The following is a 27,151-nucleotide window of genomic DNA, read 5'->3' as shown; positions in this document are numbered from 1 at the left end:
AGTCTTAATGTAAATATTTACGCCGCCGCATCGAAATGGAATTTTAGACGTTTGCAATGTTCAAACTTTGCAAGCTCAGCAATTGGAATTGGTTCAATTTACAACAGATGGCGATTGAATATTCAGCTTTATTTCAGATTCGACTTGCTTTTTATACATTTCAAATATTTCTCAAAAATTGATCAAACCGTTCGAACATCATTGTGAGAAGTTATAAAAGTATGAAATGCAAGTAAATCCATCAGGATCGCCAAAGTTGCAATTGAAAAAGCTAAATTTTGTGGATCCGAACTTGTAGAAATGTTCTCCGATTTAAAACATCCCCTTAACAAATTGTAAAAAACAAAAACGATTTCCTTGGAAAATTACCCAGTCTACTCTAGATTTATCGTGAAATTTCGAAAATTAACCCTCTCTCTAGATTGAATTAAGAAAGTCTGATAGACAGACTCTGGGAATTTTAATTCGAAACGGCTGCCAAAAACGTTAATAGTTTTCAAAAACCATGGTCGACAAATGCATCATGATTTCTCTCGGCGAAAATATGAAATCAGCTCTAAATGAACAAAAAACAAAAATGAACGCAAAAAAATCGTCGGTCAAGCGAACACATCACAAAATAAATAACTCTATTTTCATTTTTCACCGTAAACAATCTCATAATTGCTTGTGCTTAAATATGTTCGAAAGGCCCTTGAAAAACCAAACTGAATAATGAATCGATCGTTGCACTATTTATAATAAAGAATATATGGCATAGGTTTTATAATATATTTTAAAGTCCAATTTAGTTAATGTTTATTTAATTAATATTGAATACACTTTTAGTCACGAAGTAATCGGTAGAGTGTTATTCGTACTTTGTATGCTGGTGACACATATGTCCTACATTTTTATATGGAAATTAGAAAATTCATGCTAAAAATCGAAACGATGCACGTTTGAAATCAACTTAAAAAAAAAACATATTACACAATCAGTCACTTTGTAGTTATGTTTGATCTACAAATTCTACACATATGTGTACGAGACTTGCAACTTCATAAAAATACTTACCGAGAAAAGAAGTGTGACTAACATAGAAAATCTGTTTCACTTTCAAACTTTTTTACTCTCGTACAAATAGCAACTGTACCCTAGAGAGAGATAATTTGAAAAGCAAACCAGGTCTTCAGATTTCGTTTGAAAATTCAAAATTGATGAAAGGTAATGCCAAAAGTCGCAGCTGCCTATAAATACAATGTTTCGATCCGAAACTTTCGAATAAAGCTGTGGGGGTGGTGACAATAAAACATCAATTAAATAGAGTTTATTTAATAAATTCTAATTGGTTTTTTTTATTATTTTTCTTCTTAAACAAATATTACATCAATTTTATACAAATGACTATGTTCTGTCTCGTTTTCTCTGCACATTTCTTGTACTAAACATGAAGAATATTTTTCGACATACTTCAAAATGTCACAATATCTGTATTGAAATGTTCTCTCGAAGGGTTGTTCAATAAATTAATGCGTTTGGTTTTTGGTGACGAAGAGAATGAAAGAACTCCTTTCTTATGTTCATTTAACGGTAGCTTATTTTTCCATCAAACTGATTAATTGATTTTATTGCTTGTTCTATGTAATTAAAATGTCACCGAAATAGTTTTTGATGAAAATCTTGAGAAGTTATTACTATTCGAAAACATTTTAACAGTTTTCACATCAGTTTTTAAATCATAAATAGTCAATTTGATTGTGACAAACGAACGGTGCGTCGAAATTACATGGTTTTTCTTGTTTATGTGTGTGTGTCTATATATGTGTAAGATCAACTTCTTTTTTTTGATAGTGTCCTTAAGCACCTAAAATTTAAAAGCCTTTCAAATTTGGTAAAATTATTCAAAAGTATCAAATATTTGTTTGAAGGTGTCGCCTTTTGGCTCATAAGACGGCTAAACATTTTAAGTGGTTCAAACTCATTTGTTTCTTTTTTTCTTGCTTATGTAATATTGTGGGGTTTTTGTTTCTAAAAAAATTGACAGTTGTAAGTAATTATCACGGCCGTAAATGACGATTTCAAATGCGAGATTGAGCAGCTGAAAATTGACGTCGTCGGGGACTCGATGAGTTATTATTGGGCATTTGATGGATTAAACGTGGCTTTTGTTGAATATCCGAAAATGAGCGATCTAAATGAAAAGAAAATGAAAATGAACGAACATCGGTGAAATGAAAATGGACATTGAAAATGGTTGAAAGAATGAAAAAAAAATCAATCATACCTCTGAATTTCATTGCTTGTGCATCGTTCATGATGTTAAGCAATGCTGGATGCAAAACGGCCGACGATAAACCATTCATATTTCCATTGGTGTTGCAGTTGTTATTGTTCGTTCCATTCAAATGTCCATTTCCGGTGCTATACCGATCATGCTGTTGCTGTTGGTAATGATGATACGAATGCAATTGTGCTTGCGAATTATTATTTGCGGTGGCATGATTTATATTTGTTGCAGACGATGAAATCGATTGTGATGTTCCATCCAATTTATGATATTTATTTTGATTTGGATCATAATAGTCATTTGCAGACATTTTATTCGATGAATATTGATTTAAATATCGATTTTTTTCGTTGCGAAACTGCTGCAAATTCTCTTGCACACTTCGTCTGTTGAAGATAAATGTATTTGAATTAGATTAAAATCAACAGAATTATATTGAGGTGTTTGGGAAAATTAATAAAATGTATGTGTAATTGTCATTTAACTGATTATTTAAAATGTCCATTTATCTGCATTGGACTGCAACTTCTTCTTAATACATTCAAACTAGCCGACGTGCAAAATAGATGGAATAAATAATGAAATGAGTATAAATGAGCATTTTCGTGTTTTGGCATTTACATAATAACAATTTGCTGGATTTTCATAAGTAGAAAACGTGATGAAATGCACACAACACTGCTCTACATGAATGTGCTTAAGCTTATAGGGGTTTTTTCGGATGTACTTGAGATTGCCCATAGGCATATTTACACTAGGGTGGATAGATAGACCATTCTATGATTTTAATCCGGAAACTTCTTTAAGTAGTATTCCTAAGCTCATAATAGTTGTTCACTCTGAGTATATGTGTACGATTTGTAAAAAAAATCCAAGTGTAAATGACTTTGGTCTAGTCTGATTAGGACTTTTTGACCTATGGTTTGTACGTATGGTGAAATTTGAATCGAGATGAAAATCGATCAATTTGTCCATGTTTACAACGCTATCACTGTCTAATATGATATAAATTTCAACCTCAATTTACATAGCTTCTTAAAAATTAAGAAAAACATTCCGTCTATAGGTTAAGACCATTATTAGGTTATCACTTTTACCAGAGACATAAATTCTTTCAAATTGCTCGGATTAAAAAAAAATCTTTCGATTTGACAGAGTTTTTTTGCAGAGTATGAAATTTTCTTTGTGAAATAACACACTTGCTTAGAAATCGCAGTGCCTCAGAAGAACCCCTGAGTTCATATTAGTATACAGCTCACACAAACAACGTTAATTACACTAACACATTCATAGAGAGGAGCGGCTCCCAGCAAGAGCGCAAAAAAAAAATTGGTAAATTCTCAACATCCTCCGTAATCAATTTTGATGAAAATGAAAACCCTTTTTTGCTAGAAATTCTGTACGATAATTTTCTATTCTTTTAACTAATTGATAATTACATAGTCCGACAAATTGATAATTATGATAACTGATTATGATTATGACTAACTAGTCAAGCCTCCTTAGTTATATCTGTTGATCAGACTTATTCAGACCTTTTTATGTAAAAACTACAACGATTACATCATATCAAACATATTCAACGACTTTAATCCAACATGGCTGAAAAAAGTACTTTCAATGTAAACTAAGTTGAGCCAAATCAGAAAAAAGCGTGTTCCGTATTCAAACACTTTAAATTTCTTTGGTAACCACCCTAATGTCATTTAATGCTTTTACCAGTAGTGTGTGTGCGTGTGTGTATGCTCCGTTATCCTTCCATTGCATTAACTTTTTAATGTATTCTCATTTTTTTTCGCCAATGTAAAGTCGAGCGAAACAAATATGTGCTCTTGCATATATGTAAGCACAATCAGTGAAGCGACAGAAGTTGAGTAGACAAATCGAAATCAACATTAACTAACACGAAGCTTGTGGCAATGGACTCTTGAGCATACTATATGAATTTGCTTGAAGCGTCAGCATCAAAACTTCAAGTGAGATATTCATTCTCATAAAATCGGATAACATTTGAAATGTTTTCATTCAAATTCGTATGTTATGTCTCTAATAATGCATGACACAACAACATCACTTCAAATCATACCAACACACACACCATCGACAATAAAACAAATTCAAAGTGATCATACGTTGTTTGGAGAGACAAAAAAAGAGACGAGCAATGTCCCATTCAAGATGCTCTATCAAGTTGCACACGACTGATTATTACGGTGTGTCTGACATCTTGAACTCTGTTTCGTTCTCGTCTCTCGCTCTCTCGTCTACATAGCCACACACTTAATTTATGCGCCGTTATAATTTGCACCCGAGATAAACAAAAAAATACAAACAGCAATCATTCAACCGTGTTAAATATGAACAATTTGCAGTGCATTGACTGGTTTGGTGTATGTCTATCTTCTGCCTTATCATTATTATTTAAATGCTTTGTATTCGATGTGACTAAGGTGTTGACACAATACATTGATTCTTATGCGAACCCAGACCAAATCAAGTCTACGTGTTCAGACACAATTGTTTTTCTGCAACACTCGGAAACTGAATTGACAATCGAAACGAATCACCAGCAACGACCGACAATGATGTTGCTTTTATACTATAAATGGAAATTTTTACCTCAAATTATTTCTATATCAGTTTCCAAAATTTTCGAATAAATTTCATCGTCAGCATGAGCAGAGACAGAGGCCATTCATCGAGTGTCTGATTTTGAACAATTGTCAACACACACACACACACACACACATACGAAATGACTGTCTTTGGGATTTTCCATGCATTTGAAAATGTGCGTATTCGTTGAAGAAATTGCCAATAGATATCATTTGGTATAGGTAATTTTCAATGGTTCATCAATTTCATCGTCTGTCTAAATGTCGAATTTTCAAACAAAATCGAAACCAATCATCGTTGAGCAGAAAAAAAGACGATTTTTTTTTTCTAATTCAACCACACTGAAAATTAGCCGTCACTTCTGATATGCGTAGACATTTTTGTGTGAAAGTTTCCCAATTTGAATTTGGTCTAGCACTCAAGCTCATTCATCGAGTGATTGGCATATTTGATGTCGAAATGTCGTGTCTATGATTTATATACCATGATATCGTTGAAGATAATGATGTCTTTTGTTTAGTTTCATATTTTTTTTTATTTATCATTTGAATGTTACCTTAAAGCATTTCCATTTTCATGATTCGTACGGAAGCTGCCTTTTGGCGAAACCAATGTACCACGATTAAGTGTGCCACGTGACGAACTAACGCCCGTATCAGTTGAATCTCTAGCTGAATGCATCATATAATATGGTTCACGATAGCTGGATGGTCGATGTGTCGATGGTGGTGTATCCTGATCCTGATCCAAACCGCTGTCACAAGCCGATATATCAATGTCGGTTAATACTAAATACATCGAAAATGAAAGAAATACCAATAGATTAAACATTGAATATGAGTATAGCACACACCACAAAAATGAAAATGGAGTAAAACGCAAATAGAGAACAAAAGCCACGATGAACTACACGATACGATTTAAATATTCCACTTTTGTATCAATCGCTCTATTTGCGTTTGCATTTGTATGTGCTATATTTGCCTCTCCCTATCTATCAATGGTTTTTGCAATCAAAAAGCGCAATTCAAACAGCAACAACAAAAATATGCAATTTAATACAAAATCCAATTGAGTGTTTCACGTATTGCGAAACCAGTTGTGAACTTACATGAATGTCGGATGTCATTTGGAGCGTTTGGTCGACGGTACATCCAATCGTTTTGCTTGTCATTGGCATTGTTTTCATATGATGAGTTTGTGTTCATGTGTCCATTTCTTCGTCTTAATTGAACCACATTATCATCATTATCGTAGTCAATTGTTGATGCGGCCGATGTTTTGGTTGGTGTTGGTGTTTGGGTTGGTGTTGATGTTGTAATGCACTTTTTATTATGATTTTGTATTCGTAACGGTGTACCATAGCTATAGCCATTCATTAAGAAATTATTATTGTTGATGCCATTTGTTGTCATATGAAATGCGCCATTTTTTATTGGGATTTTACGTGGTGCCGACGATGTGGATGACGTAAAAGCACCACCGCCACCACCACCACCACAGCCGCTCAAATCAGGTACGCTATCACATAATTGGAAATTATATGTTGCACCGAGGCTCGAATGTGTTGTTTGAAATGATGAATGGCATGGCAATGCTGCAAGTGACGCACGCGATCTTGGCCCTTGCGTTATACGTAACGCGTGACGACGTTCTTTGCTAATCAATGTACACTCCTGGGTGTGCGTGCCACAAACGTTTGTTATTTTTGGTTTCAGACAGGTCATTTATTGTACGGTTTGATTTGGGATTTGTTTTAATTGTCGTCAAAACCATGAAATACATTCCGTTTTTGAATGTCGTAGATTATGTGTGCGAGAAAGAGAGAGAGAGAGAGAGAGAGAGAGAGAGAAAGAAAGAAAAAATACATCTAAATGAACTTCGTGCTTGTGATTAATTAAAAAGTAGTTTTTTTCATGTCGTTCGATTCTTACCTCAAGTAGTTCAAACCAGTCCTCGAGTCCCGTATCAGTACGCAATAAAACTCGACCTTCTCGACCAAGAAAGAGACTTATTGCGCTATACGACCGACGATTCAACCACTCAACTTTCTCTACATCCACTAATTTTATCTAAACAACAGATAAAACAGGTGACCAGACATCGGGCTCATTAATAAATATTATGTATGCGTTAAATTAATTTAATTTTGTTTTGGTATGGTGATTGTTTTTTTTTTAATCTGTTTAAGTATTTTGTTATTTATTTTCTGCAAATTGCGTGGGTTTAAAGGTCGATTTTCTAAGTGAATCGTTTTTACCATAAATCTTAATATATTTACCTTGAATATAAATTGTCCCATGTCGGAGATTCGTTCGTTCACCGATCCAGAAGCGCGCTTGAAACATTGCAAATAATCTCGTGTCAATACAAAGTACCTGTCAAATATCATCCATTAAATAATTACATATACATTGTTCAAACGACAATAAATAAAAAATCAAATGTTTCACCAAATTGAATACCAAAAAGCGACAATTTTGATTTGGAACATTATTAGCATAACATTACAAATGACATTAATCAACAATGTGGTAGAACAGTTTCAGGTACCATTGTGACAAAATATTTATTTACAATCACTTACCGCTCCTTCCATCGTGAAAAAATGCGATCGCGTTGTTGCCAGAGAAGTCCGCGTTTCACCACCGGACCAGTTGATGAATCAAGCGCTATTCGACCAATCATACTTGAACTATTTTTCTATTTTTTTGAAGAAAAGAAAAGAACACAACAGTCAATTTCAATTTCAGCGAACACCTGTTTTCAAATCATTTCTAAAAACACCAATTTCTTTATTTCTTTAGCAATTCAAGTGGCTCATATTTTCCACTGCTGTCAATCAATGCTATTCAACTTATTGTACAGATCACTCTAATCAAAGAATTGAATAGTATTGAAAGTAGATTTCTTTCTAGTTTACTCTCTCTCTCTCTCTCTCTCTCTCTCTTTCTCTCTCTTCTCCTCTTTCTTTCTCTTCATCAAATCTTCTGATCTCATTTTAATGATTAGCAATTTGATTGAATATAAATTAGAAATCAACGTCGTGCATATAGAATAGAAAATTGGAATGAAGCTAATGACCAATATCTTCTATTTCTGTGTATTACAAAATCCATGCACAAAACTAAGCGCTAAACTATGCAAAATTTTGGATTTTAAAATGAATTTCCAAGCAATGAACGGTTTGAATGTTTGTGTCATTGTCCCTCTTCGGTTTGAAATCAAAATAGATGCCATGCCAATGTCATCATTATGACTAGTTAAAATTCAAACAATAAAATTTTATCGATCCGTTGAATATTTGTTTTGTTTAATGACAAAGAAAAATCGATGGTATTGGATCTCTTTAAAATCAAAATTTAAGAATCTACATCACAAAAACAGTCTTGAAAAATATTAATTGCTACAAGTCTCTGTGTATGTGATAAATATCGAAATTTGAATTTTCACCAGAAAAAAAAAATCGAAAGCTTTGTAATTCGATACGAAAGTATAATTTTTTTTTAGCGTGAAACAAGTTTGGAATTTCTTCATTTAGAAAAATGAGTAGCGAAAATAAAAATCCGGTCGGACGAAGAAAATCGTCTGAATGTAATGCTGGGCTAAGTGGTTTTCGTGAATCAACAATCAAAGCGTATCCACATTGTCACACAAAAACCTAGAGCACTAAAAGCCATTGCGTGTATTTCATGCAATATTGTTCCATCGTGTTATAAACATGGGCGTCTAATTTCCTTGTTAAACGAATTTAGATTTAATTTATTCTGGGCATTTAATCGGTGAGGCACAGCGCCAACCATATTGTTATTACCCTCTCTCTCTCTCTCTGTTTCTTAATTCTAAATCGCATAACTGTTTGTCATACGAACAATAGACCAACAACACTATGTCACCAAATAGTCTGGTAAATGTTATTGTAATTTAACGACTTTGCGTTTTGGGCACATTCTGCGAAATAATTTTTTGGATAAAGTGATTCAATTCTCTTTGCATTTCCGCTATGTACGCCACTTTTTTTTTGCGTCGTCTTATTCTTCTGTGTGGTTTTTTGTTCTCTCTTCGTGTTGCTCTTCTGGTCTCTTCAACGGTTTGCAATTTTAATGTTTGGTATCTATCTGTTAACCGAAACCGTTTACGCTTTTGAGAGATGGATAAAAGTCGATGAACGAAAAAGTCAAGTATCGATGTGTGCACACACATACAATTTTTTTTTCTGGGGCGAACAATCGTTTCATATTCAACTGCTGAATTGCTGGTGTCCCATTGAAATCGACTAAACTTCCTTTAACTTGAGACCGCATCAATTCTGCACTTCTCAAACGACCGAAATGATTTTTAGTCACAAGAGATACAATAATAATGTAATGTTTTTTGGACTGGAGCAGAAAAATGGATGAGAGAATATATAAAAGAAGACGAAGAATAAAAAAAAGAGCAGAACTAGCATAGAGAAAACTGTGCAGAAAAGTGTGCTAATTGGCTGTGCCACATGTTTGTTCTACGGAAAATCGACTAAAAAGAAACTTATTATTATGGGCCTGAAGCTTCATTGTGCATTACGCGCTTACCATACAACCGAAATGCTCGTCAATGTTGCTCGGTGCTCTATGCGTATCACGTTGTTTACAACAACAACATCAACAACAGCTAATAGGTTAGACACGAAAGCATACCGCTGAAGAGATGTACATAGATAGAGAGAAAAGAGTAGAGACACTTACTGATTTGATTATATTTTCTTGTTAGTTGCGTTCAACATTCCGTTTTGCCATTTGAAATGGATCGCTAATTCTTAGATGTAAAAATGAATACATATATTTGTATATTGTCGTTTATTTCCTTCCCGTTTGATTGTGGCGGTGGCGGTGGCGGCAGTTGCGACCGTTGTCGTGCCAATGCGTCGTGTGACTTGCATTCAAAACAACACTCGCAATGCTACTTCGTATCGAAGGCATACACAAACGAAACGAAGAAAAAAAAACAATCATATGATATGTAAAAAAGCGGTATATATTTGGAATGAACGGCAAATGAATTACAAATGTATGTGACCGAGCACAAAAAAAAGTTCGTAAGAAACTGAACATGGCACATAGTGTGTGTTACAATAAGAACAACAAAAGACCCAAAGACATGGAAAACGATTTGATAGCCATTTTGAAGAAACGAAAGAAATGATATTGTTGATACATCTTCAAACCACACAGATTATGATTACGTTATATATATTTTTTTTTCTTCAGTACTCTGCGCATATTATGCATGCATAGAAAATATAAATTCCGAGTCGGTCCGTTTTGTCGTTTTTTTTTCTTCTCGTCTCTCTGTTTATTTGTTTGAATATGACGCTTTATTAATATTTAAAATGATTATTTTTCCGGCTACTAGTAAGTAGCAGCGGTACATCCGTTTCCCAGGCGCATATTTTCATGTTATGCGACACGATGATGTGTGTGCATACCAGATACTCTTCTGTCTTTTTAAATAACGGAGAGTACATTGTCGTTGAGTCGACGAATGCATAAAAATGTGACTGTATATATATATATGATTTCGCACAAATAACAAAGAATGGAATGTTGACGGCATTTACACAATATGAACATGAAACAAATGTGTGTGTGCTATCGATAAATCATCTGCATTCGCTACTTGAAACTTGATTTCATTATCAAATTGGAACGCACAGGATGTTTTAACGCACTACAATAGTATCACCAACTATAGTTGTTCTCTATTCGTCGAAGAAATAATCAGTTCTTGAGTTGGTTTGCTCATAAGGAAGTGCTGCAATTATGACTTGAAAACAATACTGAAAAACAATGTTTCGTTTTTTTTATCTCACAAACAAAATTCAGTTTTAAATATTTCCACATTCATTAAAAATTCTCTGTATTTTTTTTTCGTAAATTTCGCCGTATTTTCATCATCGCTTGATGAAATGCTTTCATTTTCACTACTGCGATATAAATCAAATACACAAAAAACTTATCATTTAAAACCTTTCGAAAATACAGATTATTTTGTGTTGTGTTTTTTTTTGTTTTGCATAGAACATAAATAGTACACACTATAATTATTTTCTCAGCCAACGGAACGCGAAAGCGAATACCGAACGAGAGACAATAAAATAAGAAAGAAGCGGGTTTTTCTTTCTGTATATTTTTTTTGCGTTGAAAGTAATTTTGCATCATTGCATTAGAACTTGTTTGAAAAAGAAGACAAAAAAACCGGAACATTATAGTTCCAGAAACATTTTGTACTGTCACTCAAGACTTCAAAAGACTCATAACATACGAGGTTATCATGAAATTTATTCTTTTCTATTCCTCGCTCTCTTTTTTTATCTCTCTCTCTTTCCATTGTCGCGTTCTCTGTCTCTTGAAAATTGGCTCTCACAACTTTACAATCGTGTTATTTTACTGTCACACTTTATATTTCCCGATAGTGAGTCAGTTAATTTGGAAAATTGTTTTAAAGTTTGTCCGTTTTTTCTTCTCTCTGTTGTTGTTTTAGTTGAAGCCAAAACTTTTAAACTGTGAAAATTGACTGACATTTTACCGAAAAGTGACGGCTTTGAAACTTTGCTTTGGAATATGCTGTCAGCGTTGAAGAATGAATTCATAAGCGGCGTTATGGTTTTGATATTGCAAAACATCGCAACACATTCAATTTATATTGTGTCGAATGAATTTGCTCAAAAAAGAAAACTGTTCTGCTTTCCTCTGTTAGATAATAAGTGTAAATTAGTTGTTGATGCATTGTGCCGGCATTGTTCGAACGCTCGATAATAAAAGACACTCATTGCAAATGTTACACTCTCGACGAAAAAAGCGACTCACCCAAACAGCTGGAGTCTCATCAAAAGAATCTCAATGATTATATTTGACTTGTAGTTGTTTTTTTTCCTTCTGCTCTTATTTAAACATTTAAATATGCATTGTTGAATTTTTAACTTCTGTTTGGACAGAAAGAAAGAATTTTAATGAAAAAAAAAACTAATGGAATCAAAACACAAAATCATCGAACGAAAAAAACAACCGACAAAGATAAACTTTAGATTGAAAACAAAAAAAACATTCATTCCGCTTCAAACTGAAACGATAAGAATGGTAACGATATCCAAACTATAAAGATGAGCGAATCAAGCGCATAAGAAATGCACACAGAGAATGTAAAAATCGACAAAAAAACGAGAACAAGAACGATGGCATTCGGTATGGTGTGTGAGTGTGTGAGTGAGCGCATTTTATATATATATATCAACACATTCTGCAACACAATTTCGAATCGGATTGAATTTATTGTTATTACATGAAAAAATATACAAGCTCGTTGTCAATATTTCTGGAGAGTTTTGTACATTTTTACAAGAGTTATGAGCTTATGTTTACTCGCATTTTCTTAATTAATACTGAATGATATTTGCATTTCTTCTTGCTGTCGAAAAAAAATGCATCTTTCATGAATTGTAAAAAATTGCCATCTGAAGAGCACACTAAAAGAGAGCAAGAGAGAGAGATAGAGAGCACAAAAGAGAAGTGCAATCACTTTCCCATCAAGTGCAATGAATTGGACGAAACGAAACGCTGGCGAAATCGTTAAAATCGTGAGGCGATGCAATTGCACCATAACTGCAAGAAAGCACAACGGCTTGAAAAATATTATTGCATGGAATCAGATTATTATTAAGCGACCATCGCTTCAGTTTTACAAACGAATTCTTAAAATGAATGAATACATCTTTTGGTGTTTGCAACACGCAAACTTATAAAGCCGATTATATGAATTGATTTTCGTTTCTTTGCTTAACTTTGCTTCTTATTTTATTTTATTTCGGTTTTGTTTTGTTTTTTTTTTTATCTTTTCGTTCACATTCTTTCGGCGAAGTGTGGTGTAAGTGCAACTTAGAGCGCATATGGCGTTAATGTGAATGCAGGGCGAATCATCGCAATTTGTATTGTTTTATGATATTATACATTTGAACAGAAACATAACAATAACAACAACAGTTCAAGTGAAAACAAATCCCACAAAACGATGAACTTATTGCATTCATCTTTTTTTCTCTTTGTGTGTGATGTGTTATTCTCTCTTTTCAATTAACAAATATTTGCATTGCATTTGTTTACTTGTTACGTTATTGTTGCTTTTCTTTCATTTTGTGGAGCCAGTCAGTGTGTGTGTGTGTCATAATTCTTTTTCAATGTTGTTGCGTTAAAAAATGTGGTGTTTGTATCTTCATAATCCTCTCAGAATACCAAGAATAAGTACAATAAGTGAATTAAAACAACGATTCTCTCTTTCTCTCTTTGTATAGCTGAAGTTCTGAAGTTCTTTGACTCGATTATGCGTGCAATGGAAGAGTCACAAAGAAAGCATTTGAAACATTGTGAAAAACAGAGACAAAGGATGTGGCAAACACACAAAAAGAACCGTATTTAAAGCACAGACGAAAAATTAAATGCATATGTATACACATGGGAGAGCGAGGAGTGAACGAAACAAAAAACTGATATGAAAACGAAGAAAAAATATTTGTTGATATAAACGAAACCGATGAGACTACGAACAAAAAACCATGCCTTTCTGTTTCAATCGTATAAACATTATCTGTAAATGATTTTTGATACGCTAAATTGGTATCTGTATCGTTGAATCTTTGCAATCGTATTAGCTAAATAATAGCTTATATTGTATTGTTTCTCTGCCTTGATAAGCCATTTTTTTTTTCAAAGAAAAAAAACTGTAAAGCGATAAACGATATGCAAGCCACTGAATTCTCCTCTTTCCCGTTCTCTCGATGTCGATAAAACACGTACTCCTCAAAATTCACAATCATGACTAAGAAATGAATGAAGCGACTGGTATATATCTCTCTGCCTTATCAGAACGTTGTTGTTTTTTTTTCGTACAAAGGTGCCACACGATGCAAAATACTTATTCATATAATCAAAAATAATAATTGTAGAAGGTTTTCTGCTGCGACTCGAACAAAAAAAACATTTAATTTTGTTTGTTTGCACCGACCGCTATCGTTGTTTTTCCTTCTTTTTGCACCGAGAACGAAATTATATCTTTTATTGTCAATGATATCATTTTTGGCTTGTTTTGGACGTATTCCATCCTGTGCTATTTGCAGTTCTTTTTTTTTCGCGATAAACTATCAAGATATATGAACTTTGTACACTTTGGTCAAAATATTTCAATCGGTACAAATGATAATCACCTTTTTTTGCATAAGTAAAAGTTTTGATTGCAGACAATGCCAAATTTCACCTCTTTTTTCCTTCAGTTCATTTCATGAAAGTTGATTTTTTTTGCCATTTTTATATTTTTCGCTATTTTTTCATCGTTTTTTTTTCTGCTTGAATGAATGTAAAAGTTCAAATTTGTTTGCTTTGAATGTAAAAGTACAATATTTTACCAAAAACATGGTCAATGTCTTACGGTCACACAGCTCTTAATCCGCATGTACATTGGCGGGGTTACATTTGGATGAAAAAATACAATTATGCAGTGGATATAAATCTAAAATTTTTATGGCCAAATCGCTGAAAAAAAGACGCATTGGAGCTTGCAAAAAAAGCGTTCATTGTGTAATTGATTAAGAGGTGATGATTTCATTCAAAAAAATTGAATCGTTCTGAACATGTTGTATTTACTATTTACTATTGTGATTCCCTTTTTTACGCCGATTTTCCCATCGCTTTGATGAAGGTGTTAAAATACACTGTGTTCATATCTCTATCTCTCTTGGTTCTTTGTTTGTGGTGTGTTTCTTACACATAAACCGTTATAGCACTCGGTAATGACGGTGAAACGTATTTTTCTTGAAAAAGTTGTGTTTTTTTTTCGTTTCGGTTTGAAATGTTTCCCTCACAACGAAAACCGTCAGCAGTATAATGAGAATCTAACCGATTTGCGTCTGGCAACCAATTTTGACCGTGAGAAATGAGCGAAAAAGCCCAATAGAGAGAGAGAAAAAAAACAACGCACAAAATGTAACAGAAGAAGCAAACACACGATGAAATCCATTTAGCAATTCGTTTAGTTGTATACAAAAGCTTTTCCACTGCTTTGCATTATGCTATTATTATCATTATTCTATATTGTACTTTTTTCTCTCTTCATTTGTATGTGTGTGTGTTATTCTTTCTAATGCTGAGAAATTACGTGTTTTACCATATAAGGTGGTGCGGTGTTTATTGTGTCAAACTTTATTATTGGCATTGGCAAACGTGAGATTTTTGTAGTTTTTTTTTTTGAACGCGTTGCATTTTCACTCTGTAATATGTTTATCTTGTTGCAATAAATGATTAAGTAATTTCTTAAATAACTTTTGAATAATATGGACTGAGAAAGACAGCGAGAGAGAGAGAGAGAGAGAGAAAGAATGTCTTGGAATGCGAACGAAATGCGAGAACGAACGAAAAACGTAATTGATAAAGAACTATAAGTGCTGCGATAACACAAAAATCCAACAACAACAACAAGTTAAACAAAGCTATTATTATCATGAAGTGATTCCGGTGTGCGGGTGTCGACAGCACTAACAACAAAATTCATTTGGATGATAAAACCAAATTCATGCAAACGCGCAATTCAAAGTGCATACAGATTTCGACGTTTTTTTTTTCAACATCTTTTCTTTTCATTTTGGGATTTGCTGCGGAATGCACGTTTCGACACACACACAAACATATTCACAAATATAAACAAACAATTAATAAACATGCTTCGTTTGTACGAAACGATTTAGCTAAAGTAGCAAAAGACGTCGATAAATAAATTATATCTGTTTGCGGTGTAGATCATCGATCGACAGAAATGATGAAATGAAAAGTGAATGAGCGAGAGCGGGAGAGATTGTGTGCGAGTGTAAGAAATGCTGTTGAAAAATTAGGAAATGATGAACAAATCAACTGCATTACTAAAAGTGGGAAGGTGTAATTTATAGAAGGCATTGAACATTTAGAAATAGCGAAAGTTGTTTCCGCTGCTCGCACAACGAACGAAAGCAAAAAAGCGAATATATATATATAAATGGAGAATATAAAACACGGAAAACAAAAATAAAAACACATTAATTTAATAAAGACGACGGACTGGCATCAATTGATGTTTGTTAAGCTGAACGAAAAGAGAAAAAAAAAAACAAACGAAAGAAAGAAAAATTAAATGCGACACAAACACGTTGCATGCACTTGAGTAGCTTATGTGATACGAAACAAACAAAACTATGTTTGAGCAAAAAAGAAACATTTTTGTCGAACAGGCAGCTCATATCACTTTTGCCATATAAGTGGCATTTAAAACTTGAATATATGGTGATCGAGAAAAATGATGCGCACACACACATATCGTACAGCATCATCATAGCGCCATCAAGTGTAACCAATTCCAATTGCTTATCTATCACGCGCATCTCCCTTTTTCCATTCCATTTCTACGCTCTAATCACTTTTGATATTCATTCGACGATGACTTTGTCATTTCTCTCTATAGCTCTTCACCTCGATTTTTCTCGTATGAAATGCGATCAATAATAAATGTTTTACACACGAAACGAGTTACAATTTCTCCTTGATATAGTAAAATTTCATTGAATCTGCATACGCATTGACACGATCAAAATGGCTTCAATATCACTCATTGCCGTGTGTTGATTAGATCTAACCTCTCGTGTTCTATTTTAATGATGTCAAGAAAATTGCAGCTCTCTTCATTTGAAAGGAAAAAGAATTTCGAAAAACAAAAGAATTGCTTTGAGTAGCAAATTTCTTCAAAGTTGATTACGACCAGCGTTTAATGGCAATATCTAATAGAGTTTGTTTTTTTGAAAAACTCGATATGAAAACTCGATGAAATTGGCGAAAGGTTTGCAATAAAAATGCAATAGCCTCATTAGTTCTATCTAGTAGGCATACACACTTTGCGCTCTCGTACATCATTTGTGCACGCTGAGATTTTTTTTATTCACATGCTTTGTTGAAATGTTTCTGTGGTCTACTGAGCACACTGGACGTACACAGTGGCGATCATGGCATTGCACGCAAAAAAAAAATTAACAAAATCGAAAACAGAAAACCAAAACTAAATCGTAGCCAGTTGGGGCGATTCGCTTTGTCCGATAGAGAGATACAAAGTCATTGGTCTTAAAATTCATGTGTTCGCTTCGTTGGTTCAAAATTTACAACATCGCCGCCCGTTCAACTGCCGTGCAATGGTGTTGTTTTGTGGTTGTGTGTGTGTGTATGGCTTTTTTCTCCATTTTATTATTGAAACTGTACTCTTTGATGGCAGTACAATGTACTCTTTGATTAGCAAGCGAATAAGATGCCGCCGTACACGATCTCCGCGGCAAACACACATTCAATGTTTATTTCGAAACTAACGGTAATTTTAACTGGTTTTCATTTGATTTATCGCAAGAGGTAGCACAGCAGATATTGGTCAGATATACTTGCATAACATTTACCAATTTAAATTGTGTGAACTCAAATGCAAACTATGACACTCGAGAGTCACTGCCGAAAAATTATCACATCCATACACACACACATACGCACACACATCGAATCAAGGTCGTCGATCAGCGAATTACAGATAATTGTATGCACGCCATGAAGGGCAATTGGCCCCAAAACAAACCATTTTCATTTTAACGCCAATTTTATTACGACAAAATTGTAATTCAGTGCTTTATAAGTACAATGTAAGAAAGGCGCGCGATTGTAAACTGGACTCAAAAATATGGTAATAAAAAAAAACATACGAAAGAATTGTTGCAACTTGTTTGCAAGGGGCTGACCATTCATAAATTAATAGATTGAAATGAATAACGCTTCAATTTACCATCAAATTTTGCTTGAATGCAAAAATATTCAGTGAATTCCCATCGCATCATAATCATTTTTTTTCACATTTTTTTCTTACATTGGGTCAAGCCCAATGTGAATAGGAAAAAAAAGGCTGATAACTAACTCATGATCACCTTTGCAATTCAGTTTATTGTTTGAAAGTGCCAAAGTAACATCTGCACTTGAACTAACTCTGCTCGGTAATTCAGGTTATTGTTATACACCTGAAACATGTTTCAAAAAAGCATTTTTCAACCGCACACCAGTCATTTGTCAATCGGGCTACAATATACATGAATTCCGGAAATTTTCCAAAAAGAAATTTTTATTTTGTTGTTTTTGCGCGCAATACGTCATTTTGAAGTAGCACCGCTCGCATTTTATTAAGTACACATTCGAAATAAACATGTCTACACGCAACATGCCAATTACACATTTATTCACAGACATTGTGACGCCGAAAAAAAAGAGTATACAATATTATCGGCTGCACATGGAATGTTGAACGAAATCCAAACAATAATAACGACGAAAAGTACGGTTGCAGCTGCCAATCGAAGAACATATTTACGAGACGGAAGAGGTAACATACACTGAACAATGACGACAATGTGCCAACAAACACACACACACACAAACATATTTGTTGACAAAATCTGGAGATCAAACGAACAGTTGCGACCGACGACAATAAAAACACCTCTATTCAAAGTAGCTAGCAGAAATTACGTAAATACAATAGTTTTCCAAAAAACACAAAGTTTTCTGTTTCGAAACGGTTTTTGTTTGTGAAGCGAAAAGTTTTCGGGTACGGAATATGGTCATATGAGCTAAATGATTTTTACAGATTAAAAATGTCATTTTTCTTGTTGAAAATCTTCCGGGTTTTACCATATATACCAATCGTTTAACATTTCCGTATGACGAAACAATCGATATTCGATTGCTCAAATGATGATTTTTTTTAATGTATCATACTTATCGTTGATTTCGACTTATATCTGTCATTGTTCTGTCTTTCCATTTCCTAATTAATAGATTTTATATCGAATCTGACACATTTGACATAATCATAAAGGTCAACCAATCGCCATTTCGGTCGATCGACCACATTGAATCGTGCGTTGTGTGCATCCAAAATAAAGTGAGTCACATCGTTTATTAAAGGCAAATGTTTTCTTCTGTGTGTCAACCTTCGGTTCAGATTTAAGGCGTAAAAAATGATTCTAATACATATAAAATACAATTCAACGATCAGCGTCTAATAATTGCAATTTCACTAGATGTACTTTTCATTGTTGAATTCGTTTATTTTGAATGATTTTTTGTTTTGTTCATTTCGGAAATTTACGCAATCGCGCACGCAAAATGGTTGGCAAATGAACGAATATTTAATATGCTTCTACAGTTCAATCAATTCGATATGCAAATTTTCGGAAATTTTCGCATGTGTCATAATGGTTTCGAGTGTTGAGCGAATCAACAACTCAGCTGCCACCATAAATATTGATTTGATTGAATAATATGAATACTAAGCAAGATCGCACCTAGCATCAGTTGTTGCTTGATTTTATTTTTCACAGCAAAAATGATTCAAATATCATAATAGCACGATGGTGCCACAGTATATTGTAGTATGAAGAAGATCGCAAGTGAATAACGAATGAGGTGGAAGCGCACAAAAACATATACATGAATCATCATGGCAAATCGATTCTCCATGAGACGAGAGAGAATGACATCACCTAAAAAAAAATTGGTGATGTCGTGAACAGCACATTTTATGCTTAAGAGATTATGACACTTAGGTAATTATTTCGCATTTTCTTAATTTTTTTTATTTATCATCATGTTTGTTCAATGCAAAGTATTATTAGGTCACCAATCACAGGCCTGATAATTTTTTTTTTATTATTGACAACCTGTGTCTATGAGAAAAAAAGGTGTTTTATTCATTTGGGAATAAATGTCGTTTATATTGTTCCAATACACATAGTATTTGGTTGCGTGAGAAATGGTGAAAGGATTATGGTTTTTCATTCATTTTGTCACGCCGGATTTTTGAATTCGAGACAACATCTCTTGCTTTCAAGTGAAAATAAAAACTCATGAAATTACCGGGAATCGCAATGTATTCAATAAAATTGTCTCTATTTTATTTAGTACTTTGTCTCGCTCATTTTTTCATGTTTGACAATTGTTTCTCTTTCGATTCGTGGTACATCGTTTCGTCTGTCTCGTTTTTTTTAATTCAAAATTCGCTCGAAATCGATGCATTTTATGATTTCAATTTATTAAAATATTGAGACAAATATATTGAATGAAGAGAAACAGCGAATGGAAAAAACGAATAACAAAAGAAAATAGTTCAATGACTTTGTGTGTGTGTGGTGCATATTATTGATACCTGTGTGTTGCAGTACATATGTTTAGCTACCCGATATACGCATACACAAACACTTATCGCTTAGTGAAGCACACACAAAAATTGAAAATTGCCAAAAATAACAATATCCGAAACCGAAGAGAAAATGAGAAAGAGATTGACGAAGAAATGAGAAAATAAAAAGCATAAGACGAGCGCGCACATAACCCAAACGATTTGAGGGAACACAAAATTGTGAATTCTTTTGGCATTTAATGGCGCGGAGTTACGCACGTATCAAATTAACATAAATTGATTCTTTATGTTCGATTGAAATGAATGCCAATGCCGTCAGAAATCGATGAATATCGAATGCAATGAAGCACACATGAAACAATATTAGAAATAGTGATACAAGCGCAGCGTATGGATTGCATGTGTGGTGTACGTAACGAACATAAATAGAGATCAATTGTATATGGAGAAACTAATGAGTCAATCGATTGCAATCAGTAAAATCGGTTGTAAAAGTGCCAATGTAGAAAATGACAATAACAACGTAAAAAAAGAAAAACAACAACAGAAAAATAAAATCATATTTGTGGCTGTGACTCACCTTTGAATCGATGATGCGTTGATCTAAACTGTGGTTTTCATTATTGTTCATTGCTTGCACTTCTAATCGAATACGTGCACGTTCAACACGTGCCAATGTTGGGCTGTCCATTATTGATGGTCCACGGCTTTGTGGGCCCGAACTCGGATCCATTGTTACAAGCATTTTTAAATATTCGTTTCGAATTCTATTTTTCTTTTTATTCCTCTTCTTCTTATTCTTTATTTCACTTTGTCCTTTATTTCGGTCACTGTTTGTTTTTTCTCTTTTTCGTCTTTCGTGTTTTCCTTCTTTGTTTCGAAGCCTTCTATTACTTCGTTTTACGCCTTGCTAATGCATATTACGAGTAAAAGGATATTATACCGCAATGATTACTGTCAATTATATCGTATGATGAATAATTTCCAGTCTCTTTAAGAGGTTCTAGAAACAAAATAAAAAGATTAAAAATATAATAAATTCAATTTTAAACTGGCTTTAAAACAAAATTATCGCTATGATAAAAAAATAATAATTTGTTTATCTACGTGAACTAGAAAACAAACACCATCGTTGAGCCATCTCGTGAAGATGACGAAATTAATTATGAAAAAAAAAAACAAAAAAAGGAACGAGAAGAATAATGTAATAAAATGAAGAAGTGAAACAAAAACAAGGGCAAATGTTGAAATTCGGACCGAAAAACTGGTACAATCCAGATAAATAATTGTTGATAAAAACTGGGAACGCTCCCGTTTGACGTGCACACAGTCAGCACAATGGAATGCGAATGTGTACCATTGAACGATTGAAGAATGAGAGAGCAAAAAAAAAAACAACAACTTTGAATCCGCGAACTAACCAAGCCACACACTAAAAGGGGAAAAAAGAGCACCGAACCGAGTTGTCTTTCGGTCATCAAAGCGGTCAAACTCTCTTTATTCGACCTTTTTTCCGCATAATTTTTGTTGTTTTCTCTTGGTTGTCGGTCGGTCGGCTTGCCAAAATCGAATCGAGCACATTAAAACAAAACTTTTATGGCACATGAAACGATTAGAACAGATGTAAAGAAGAGAGGAACAACAACAACAGAAACATAGAGAAAATCATTATATTTGTTGTTTTCTCTGCAATACACTCGGTATTTTTTTTTTTTTTTTTTTAGTTTGTTCGTTCGTTCTTTTGTGTCTCAGCACATTTCTCATCTAGAGCATAAAGAGCTGCAAAGACCGGCGATGTAAACAAACATAGTATATATGTGGATTATTGCCGTTGTATACGCATTGTCTTTGGTCGTGTATTCGAATGATTATTATAGGTTTGTGTCTGGAAAACACTGCCCATTTGATTTTGATGATGCTCTTGGTTTAGACCGAACACACAAAAAATAGATGACTTTCACAGGAAAATTCCATGGATTTTTTTTTTTACTGAATACACATTCATTTCTCTCATGAGCACCAGCATTTCAAAAAACAATTGTTTAATGCTTTGGGTCGATTTCATTTTAGCACATTAGACTGTAAATTTCATATATCGTTCTAAGGCGGTAATTGAAACTAAAAACAAACCCACTAATTTCACGTTTAAACTTTACATTCTATGTGACCGTGCTGCGTATCATTCACGTGCATCTCTGTGCGATGAAATAAAAAAAAACATGACACTTCAAAGTGTATGTGTGACATGGTGCACACGGTTTTTCAAAGCACATTCAGCATATTCCCCGCGGACTAATTTGAAATAGATAAATGCATCAAAATTTTTTGCCTTTTTCTCGTTTCGGACGTACCAATCACCTTTTAGACCACATCTCAATAACATATCATAGCAATAAATTGGCAAAATTCGATTCGAAAAGAGAACGATAAACAAAATTCAATATGAGTCACGTATGTCGAATGAAAAGAGAAACAGAAAAGGTATTCATTCACACATTAGCTTCTGTGAATGAATCAAACGTTGAAGATTTTAAGTAATCGACTCGAGTGTGAGTGTGTGTGAGCGCAAAAAGAGAAGAAAAAAAACAAACAGAACAGAATTAACTGGCGCATAGCTGTCTATTGACTCATTCAGCAAGCATTCAAACATGTGTAATTACACACACAATTTTGCTGATCGAATTGAAAAAAAAGGAAGTGGAGAAAATTGAGAAAATAAGCATAATGGACATAATGCTTAATTTGCATCTCTTTGCCTTCTTAGGCCAGTTTCACAATAATTACAATGGTCTTACAGTGAGCGAAAAAGAGAGAAAACGAGAGATATGAAAGGCTCTTATTCTAATGGGTCCGAATTGCAATAAAAAAGAACAACAACAAAAATAAGACACACATGATTAGTGTGGTTTTCGGTCAAAGCGCTTTCAAATGTTGCCTTCTACTTTCTCAGTTTTTCATCGTCTCTTGGGTTAATTACATTTTATGTGACTCGGTTTTTTGTGCTGCTTTTTAAAATTACTTGTTTTTTTTCTCGGTTGGTCGGTGTGCATATTTGTTTTTGTCATGTCTTTTTTTTTCAAACATTTTTTCCACTGTATTATTTTTTAGACCATTTTCTACGTGTTTTGTGTAATTTCTTTTCATTCATTAACTGACAGCTAATTCTTTTGCGCGCATATGATTTTAAGCGCACACACGCGAATATCGTTGATTTCAAAACGCCACGTATGCCATTCTCTTTAGTTTTGCAAGTGTATCATGCAAAAGTCGAAATAGAAAAAAAAGTAGCGCTGGAGTTACGAACAAATTGTTATTTAACGATCGAATTAGAATTCAACGAGCGGCACTGTTAGTACAATGGTTTGGATGATACGATAGTGCGGAGCAACGACACACAATTGGCGATAGCGGTGGCGGCAATGGTGGTAGTGTTAATACGTCTTGCAACGTGTGTGCACAGTGAATGAATCTTGTACCATAGAAGCAATTCATCGAAACATAAGTGCTTTAATTATGCTTCGTATAAAATATAGAGAGCAACAACAATAACAAAAATCTGAAAAAGAAACAGTGCACACCATCATATGATGCAGCACGTTTTCATCTAGTCTAGAGACAGAAGAGAGAAAAAACCAGGCTATAGAGGTTAAAAAAAAGTAGAAGGTAAAAGAGTATCAGCACCAAGCGATTGTTAATGACAACAAATGATATTTCATTCGGTGGAAAATGTGAGAGAGCAATGCAGATGAACGACAGCGAATACATGACATGAAGAGTAAAAGAAAAAAAAACTCTCGGTCCAAGTGTATTTACGTGCGAATTGCCTCCGGGCGATCTCAGAGTTTTGAGAGTAGAAATTACTACACACGACACGCAAATAGACTCACCAAAATGCTCAAACACACAGAGCATACGTATATTACTAATCTACCGAGTGAGTCACACAATGCCATTAAAAATCACAATTCTGTGTTTTTTTTCATGAAACTTTTTTCTGCTCGCTTCTTCAGTGTGGTGGTTTTTTTTTTTTTGAAATTCGTTTCGTCAGAGTTTGCCACTCTGACATTTTTGAGAGGTTTCTTATGGAAGTTTCGATGGTGCTAGCGGTGGCAGTGGTAGTGGAGGTGGTGGGTCGCGCACACATATTTTACCAGTTCCCATAAATGATAATTTGCCGAAAGCGGCAAGTGATTGCATACAGCCAACATCACTGAATATGACTGAATTCGCTTTTTTCTGCGCTTTTTTTTCGGGGACTCTCGGTTTTCGCGCGCATTTACAAACTGTTGAAGAAACAAACTTCATACCTACCGAAAATGCCAAACAGAAGAGAAACAAATTACAAACTGTATGTGGACGCTCACAAAAGTACATGAGTGTGAGTGTTTGTATCTATATTCTTCTATCTATACGACAAAACCACCATTCAACACCATTCATATCCAAATATATATTCCGAACGATTTTTACCATGTTCTAAAATTAAAAAAGAAACACGTTTCCCTTTACGCTCTTGAAAATTGTCGAACGTACAAAGAAAAAGAATGAAACTGGTACTCTTTGCTTGGTGCATGCAAAAATTAAATAAAAAAAAACAACAACAACAAAAAACGACGACGAAAACACAAAACGTGCATGGAGAAAATAAAAAGATATAACACAAGAACTTATATTTCCTCGATGATGCCGCATGTCGATACAAAAAGGACACTTGCTCTTTTTTTTCTTGGTTGCTCTTTCTCTCTTGCTCTTGGTCTCTTCAAACCGTTTGTGTCTGTTATTGTTGCCGTTTCGAAGCGATTTTTATGCTCAAAAGACAGATGAACCACCATACACCACATACACACATGCAGCAGCAACAGCAGGAATAGCACATTTTATATTGTATCAAAAGCATTCACAACCGAAGGAATTCAGTTCAGCTGTGCACTTCTTTCGCATACACACATTTGCGAATACAACAACAACAATAACAACAAAAATTACGGCACAAAAACAAAATTATTAAATTTGTAAACGTTTCTTCCCTTTCGCTGTCGATTTTATTTATTATTTGTATCTTTACGCTCATGTGTGCACATCTTCTCTTAACATTTGTGTGTCTGTGTGTGTGTGAGTCTTTTATTCTTGTTTTTTTTTTTTTGAGAGTTTTCTCATGTGCATATAGATTTTGTCTTTATTTCATACACTCTCCGGGTGTGTGTGTGTGTTTTTATCTTTTGTGCGTTTCGCCTAAGAGCGGAAAACACATCAAAATAAATTCGCCTCAATATCGGATCAATTACGCTCGATATATACACGACCGACACATGTATATTGAATGATTGTAAAAGATCGACACTCTCATATAAATATATATGCAATGAGGTGCATTATAAAGTCGTGAACTGTATGTAACCATTGTCTGTATGAAAAAAAGAACATATTGGCAACTAACAAAAACCATATAAAATGAAACCAAATAATATGTATATATCAATAAAAAAAATAAAAGAAGAGCGGATGGGGAGAGAACGAAGGCTAAACGCTCTCTAACTAAGGTTATTTTAATATACCAAAAAATATATTTTTTTTTCGCTTATTTTGCGTTGGCTGTGTGTTTCTTCCATGCCGTTTGGAAATTGTAAATACAATTCACGTTATTATTATTGTTATTGTTGTTGTTGGATTATTTTGCTTCAATTTGCCGTCGCTATTATTATTTCCATGTTGTAATCCACGAGAATCGTTCGTTTTGGAATGATGATTGAGTTTGCATTTACGCAGTTTCTGTTTTCTTCCTTTTTTTACAACTGAAACACACACACACACACACACACACCGAAAACTTTTCACGACTTTAAATGAATTTAAATATTTCCAAAAAAGACAAACTCAATGCTTCAATGGCGAGACAATGACTTCTTTAAAGAATATTTCTTTTTATCATACCATTTAAAAAATTTCAAATATAAAAAGTCCGGCTCCAAAAGCTTTTGACGTGACTGACAACAATCCACTCATTCAAATGGTAATGGTTTTCATTGAACGATAGTTTCACTTAGATTACAGAACAATTCAAAAGACACTTAAAGCAAAACAACAAAAAAAATTGTTTTTTTTTTAAATAACATACACTATATACTGCCAACACAATAAAATAAAGCAATCCGAGTCGTAAATGATAAAAAACCAAACAATTTCCAAATGATGCGAATTTTATTAGTAATTTTTCTATGGTGTATTAAATCATAATTTTAAAAACAAAAATTACGTGTTCGTTATTAGGAGTCGAAGTAGTTGCTTGTTTTCCTTTTCGTGTTCGATAAACACGCGACTGCATCGAACAACAAAGCGAAAAACGAACTGGGCGTGTGAAAGGCTGTTTCAATACTGATTCAAAGTCTTCATCGCTGTGCCGTACAAAGCTTACTACCTAAAGTGTGTAGAATGAACAAGTGTGTTCGATTAGAGTGGCGCGCACTTTTCGGATACATTTTTGAACCTATTGTATGGTGACAAATAATTAGTGTATATACGCAAAGGTGCAGACTTCTGCGTCCGTGCCATTTCAAAGGCACATAGAGAAAACACGGGATGAAATTAAATACAATCAGAAAAATCGCAAAATACCTAGCAAAAAATTCATTTTTGGTGCGAAACACCTGTGTTTCGGTGAGAAATTCAAAATATTCTATCGCACTGTCATGTTAATTTGAAACTATATTGGTATAATGATGAATTGAAATCATAATTTGATTTAAAAATGTTCAAAAAAATTGATTTGAACTGAATCACAATTCAAATAAATATTTTTCATTGAGTTAATGATTTGTGATTTGATTTGATGATTTTTTTAAAAATTGATCCCAAATCTGAGAACCATAATACTCAATTCGATCATCACAAAATATACAATACTTTTCTTGGAAACACTCCAAATACTTACAGCCATTATATTGAGATATTTTCAGCCAATTGATCAACTCAAGGCACTGAAATTGACTGAAATGGATTGAA

At 33.9% G+C, this 27,151-nt stretch overlaps 1 protein-coding gene across 4 annotated transcripts; it reads right to left on the bottom strand.

The window, feature by feature from the left end:
- Positions 1-1,308: 1,308 nt before the first annotated feature.
- On the bottom strand, positions 1,309-26,516 carry LOC116347026 (GATA zinc finger domain-containing protein 14). 4 transcript variants are annotated; one of them, XM_031777408.1, is made up of 9 exons: positions 26,406-26,516; positions 20,733-21,155; positions 7,473-7,588; positions 7,167-7,263; positions 6,820-6,957; positions 5,997-6,561; positions 5,442-5,673; positions 2,267-2,655; positions 1,309-2,173 (listed from the first exon to the last, which is right to left on the bottom strand). In XM_031777408.1, the coding sequence occupies exons 2-9, from the start codon at positions 20,895-20,897 to the stop codon at positions 2,061-2,063; spliced, it is 1,815 nt and encodes a 604-aa protein (XP_031633268.1). In that variant the 5' UTR covers positions 20,898-21,155; positions 26,406-26,516; the 3' UTR covers positions 1,309-2,060. The 4 variants fall into 4 exon arrangements, with proteins under 4 accessions (XP_031633268.1, XP_031633270.1, XP_031633269.1 ...); XM_031777410.1 differs by lacking the exon at positions 26,406-26,516 and adding an exon at positions 26,268-26,381; XM_031777409.1 differs by lacking the exon at positions 26,406-26,516 and adding an exon at positions 26,084-26,221.
- Positions 26,517-27,151: the final 635 nt, after the last annotated feature.

Source organism: Contarinia nasturtii, unplaced genomic scaffold, assembly GCF_009176525.2.
Source record: "Contarinia nasturtii isolate CC-2019 unplaced genomic scaffold, AAFC_CNas_1.1 Cnas_scaffold_1699, whole genome shotgun sequence".
Taxonomy (NCBI): domain Eukaryota; kingdom Metazoa; phylum Arthropoda; class Insecta; order Diptera; family Cecidomyiidae; genus Contarinia; species Contarinia nasturtii.
This window is presented reverse-complemented; position numbering and strand designations above follow the sequence as displayed.

Excerpts from the sequence above, each read along its gene's own strand:
- LOC116347026 (XM_031777408.1), bottom strand. The coding sequence starts at position 20,897 with ATGCTTGTAACAATGGATCCGAGTTCGGGCCCACAAAGCCGTGGACCA. Across the intron at positions 7,264-7,472 it reads TTTTCACGATGGAAGGAGCG|GTACTTTGTATTGACACGAG; the intron begins GTAAGTGATTGT and ends GATATTTGACAG. Across the intron at positions 6,562-6,819 it reads ACTGGTTTGAACTACTTGAG|GAGTGTACATTGATTAGCAA; the intron begins GTAAGAATCGAA and ends ACGCACACCCAG.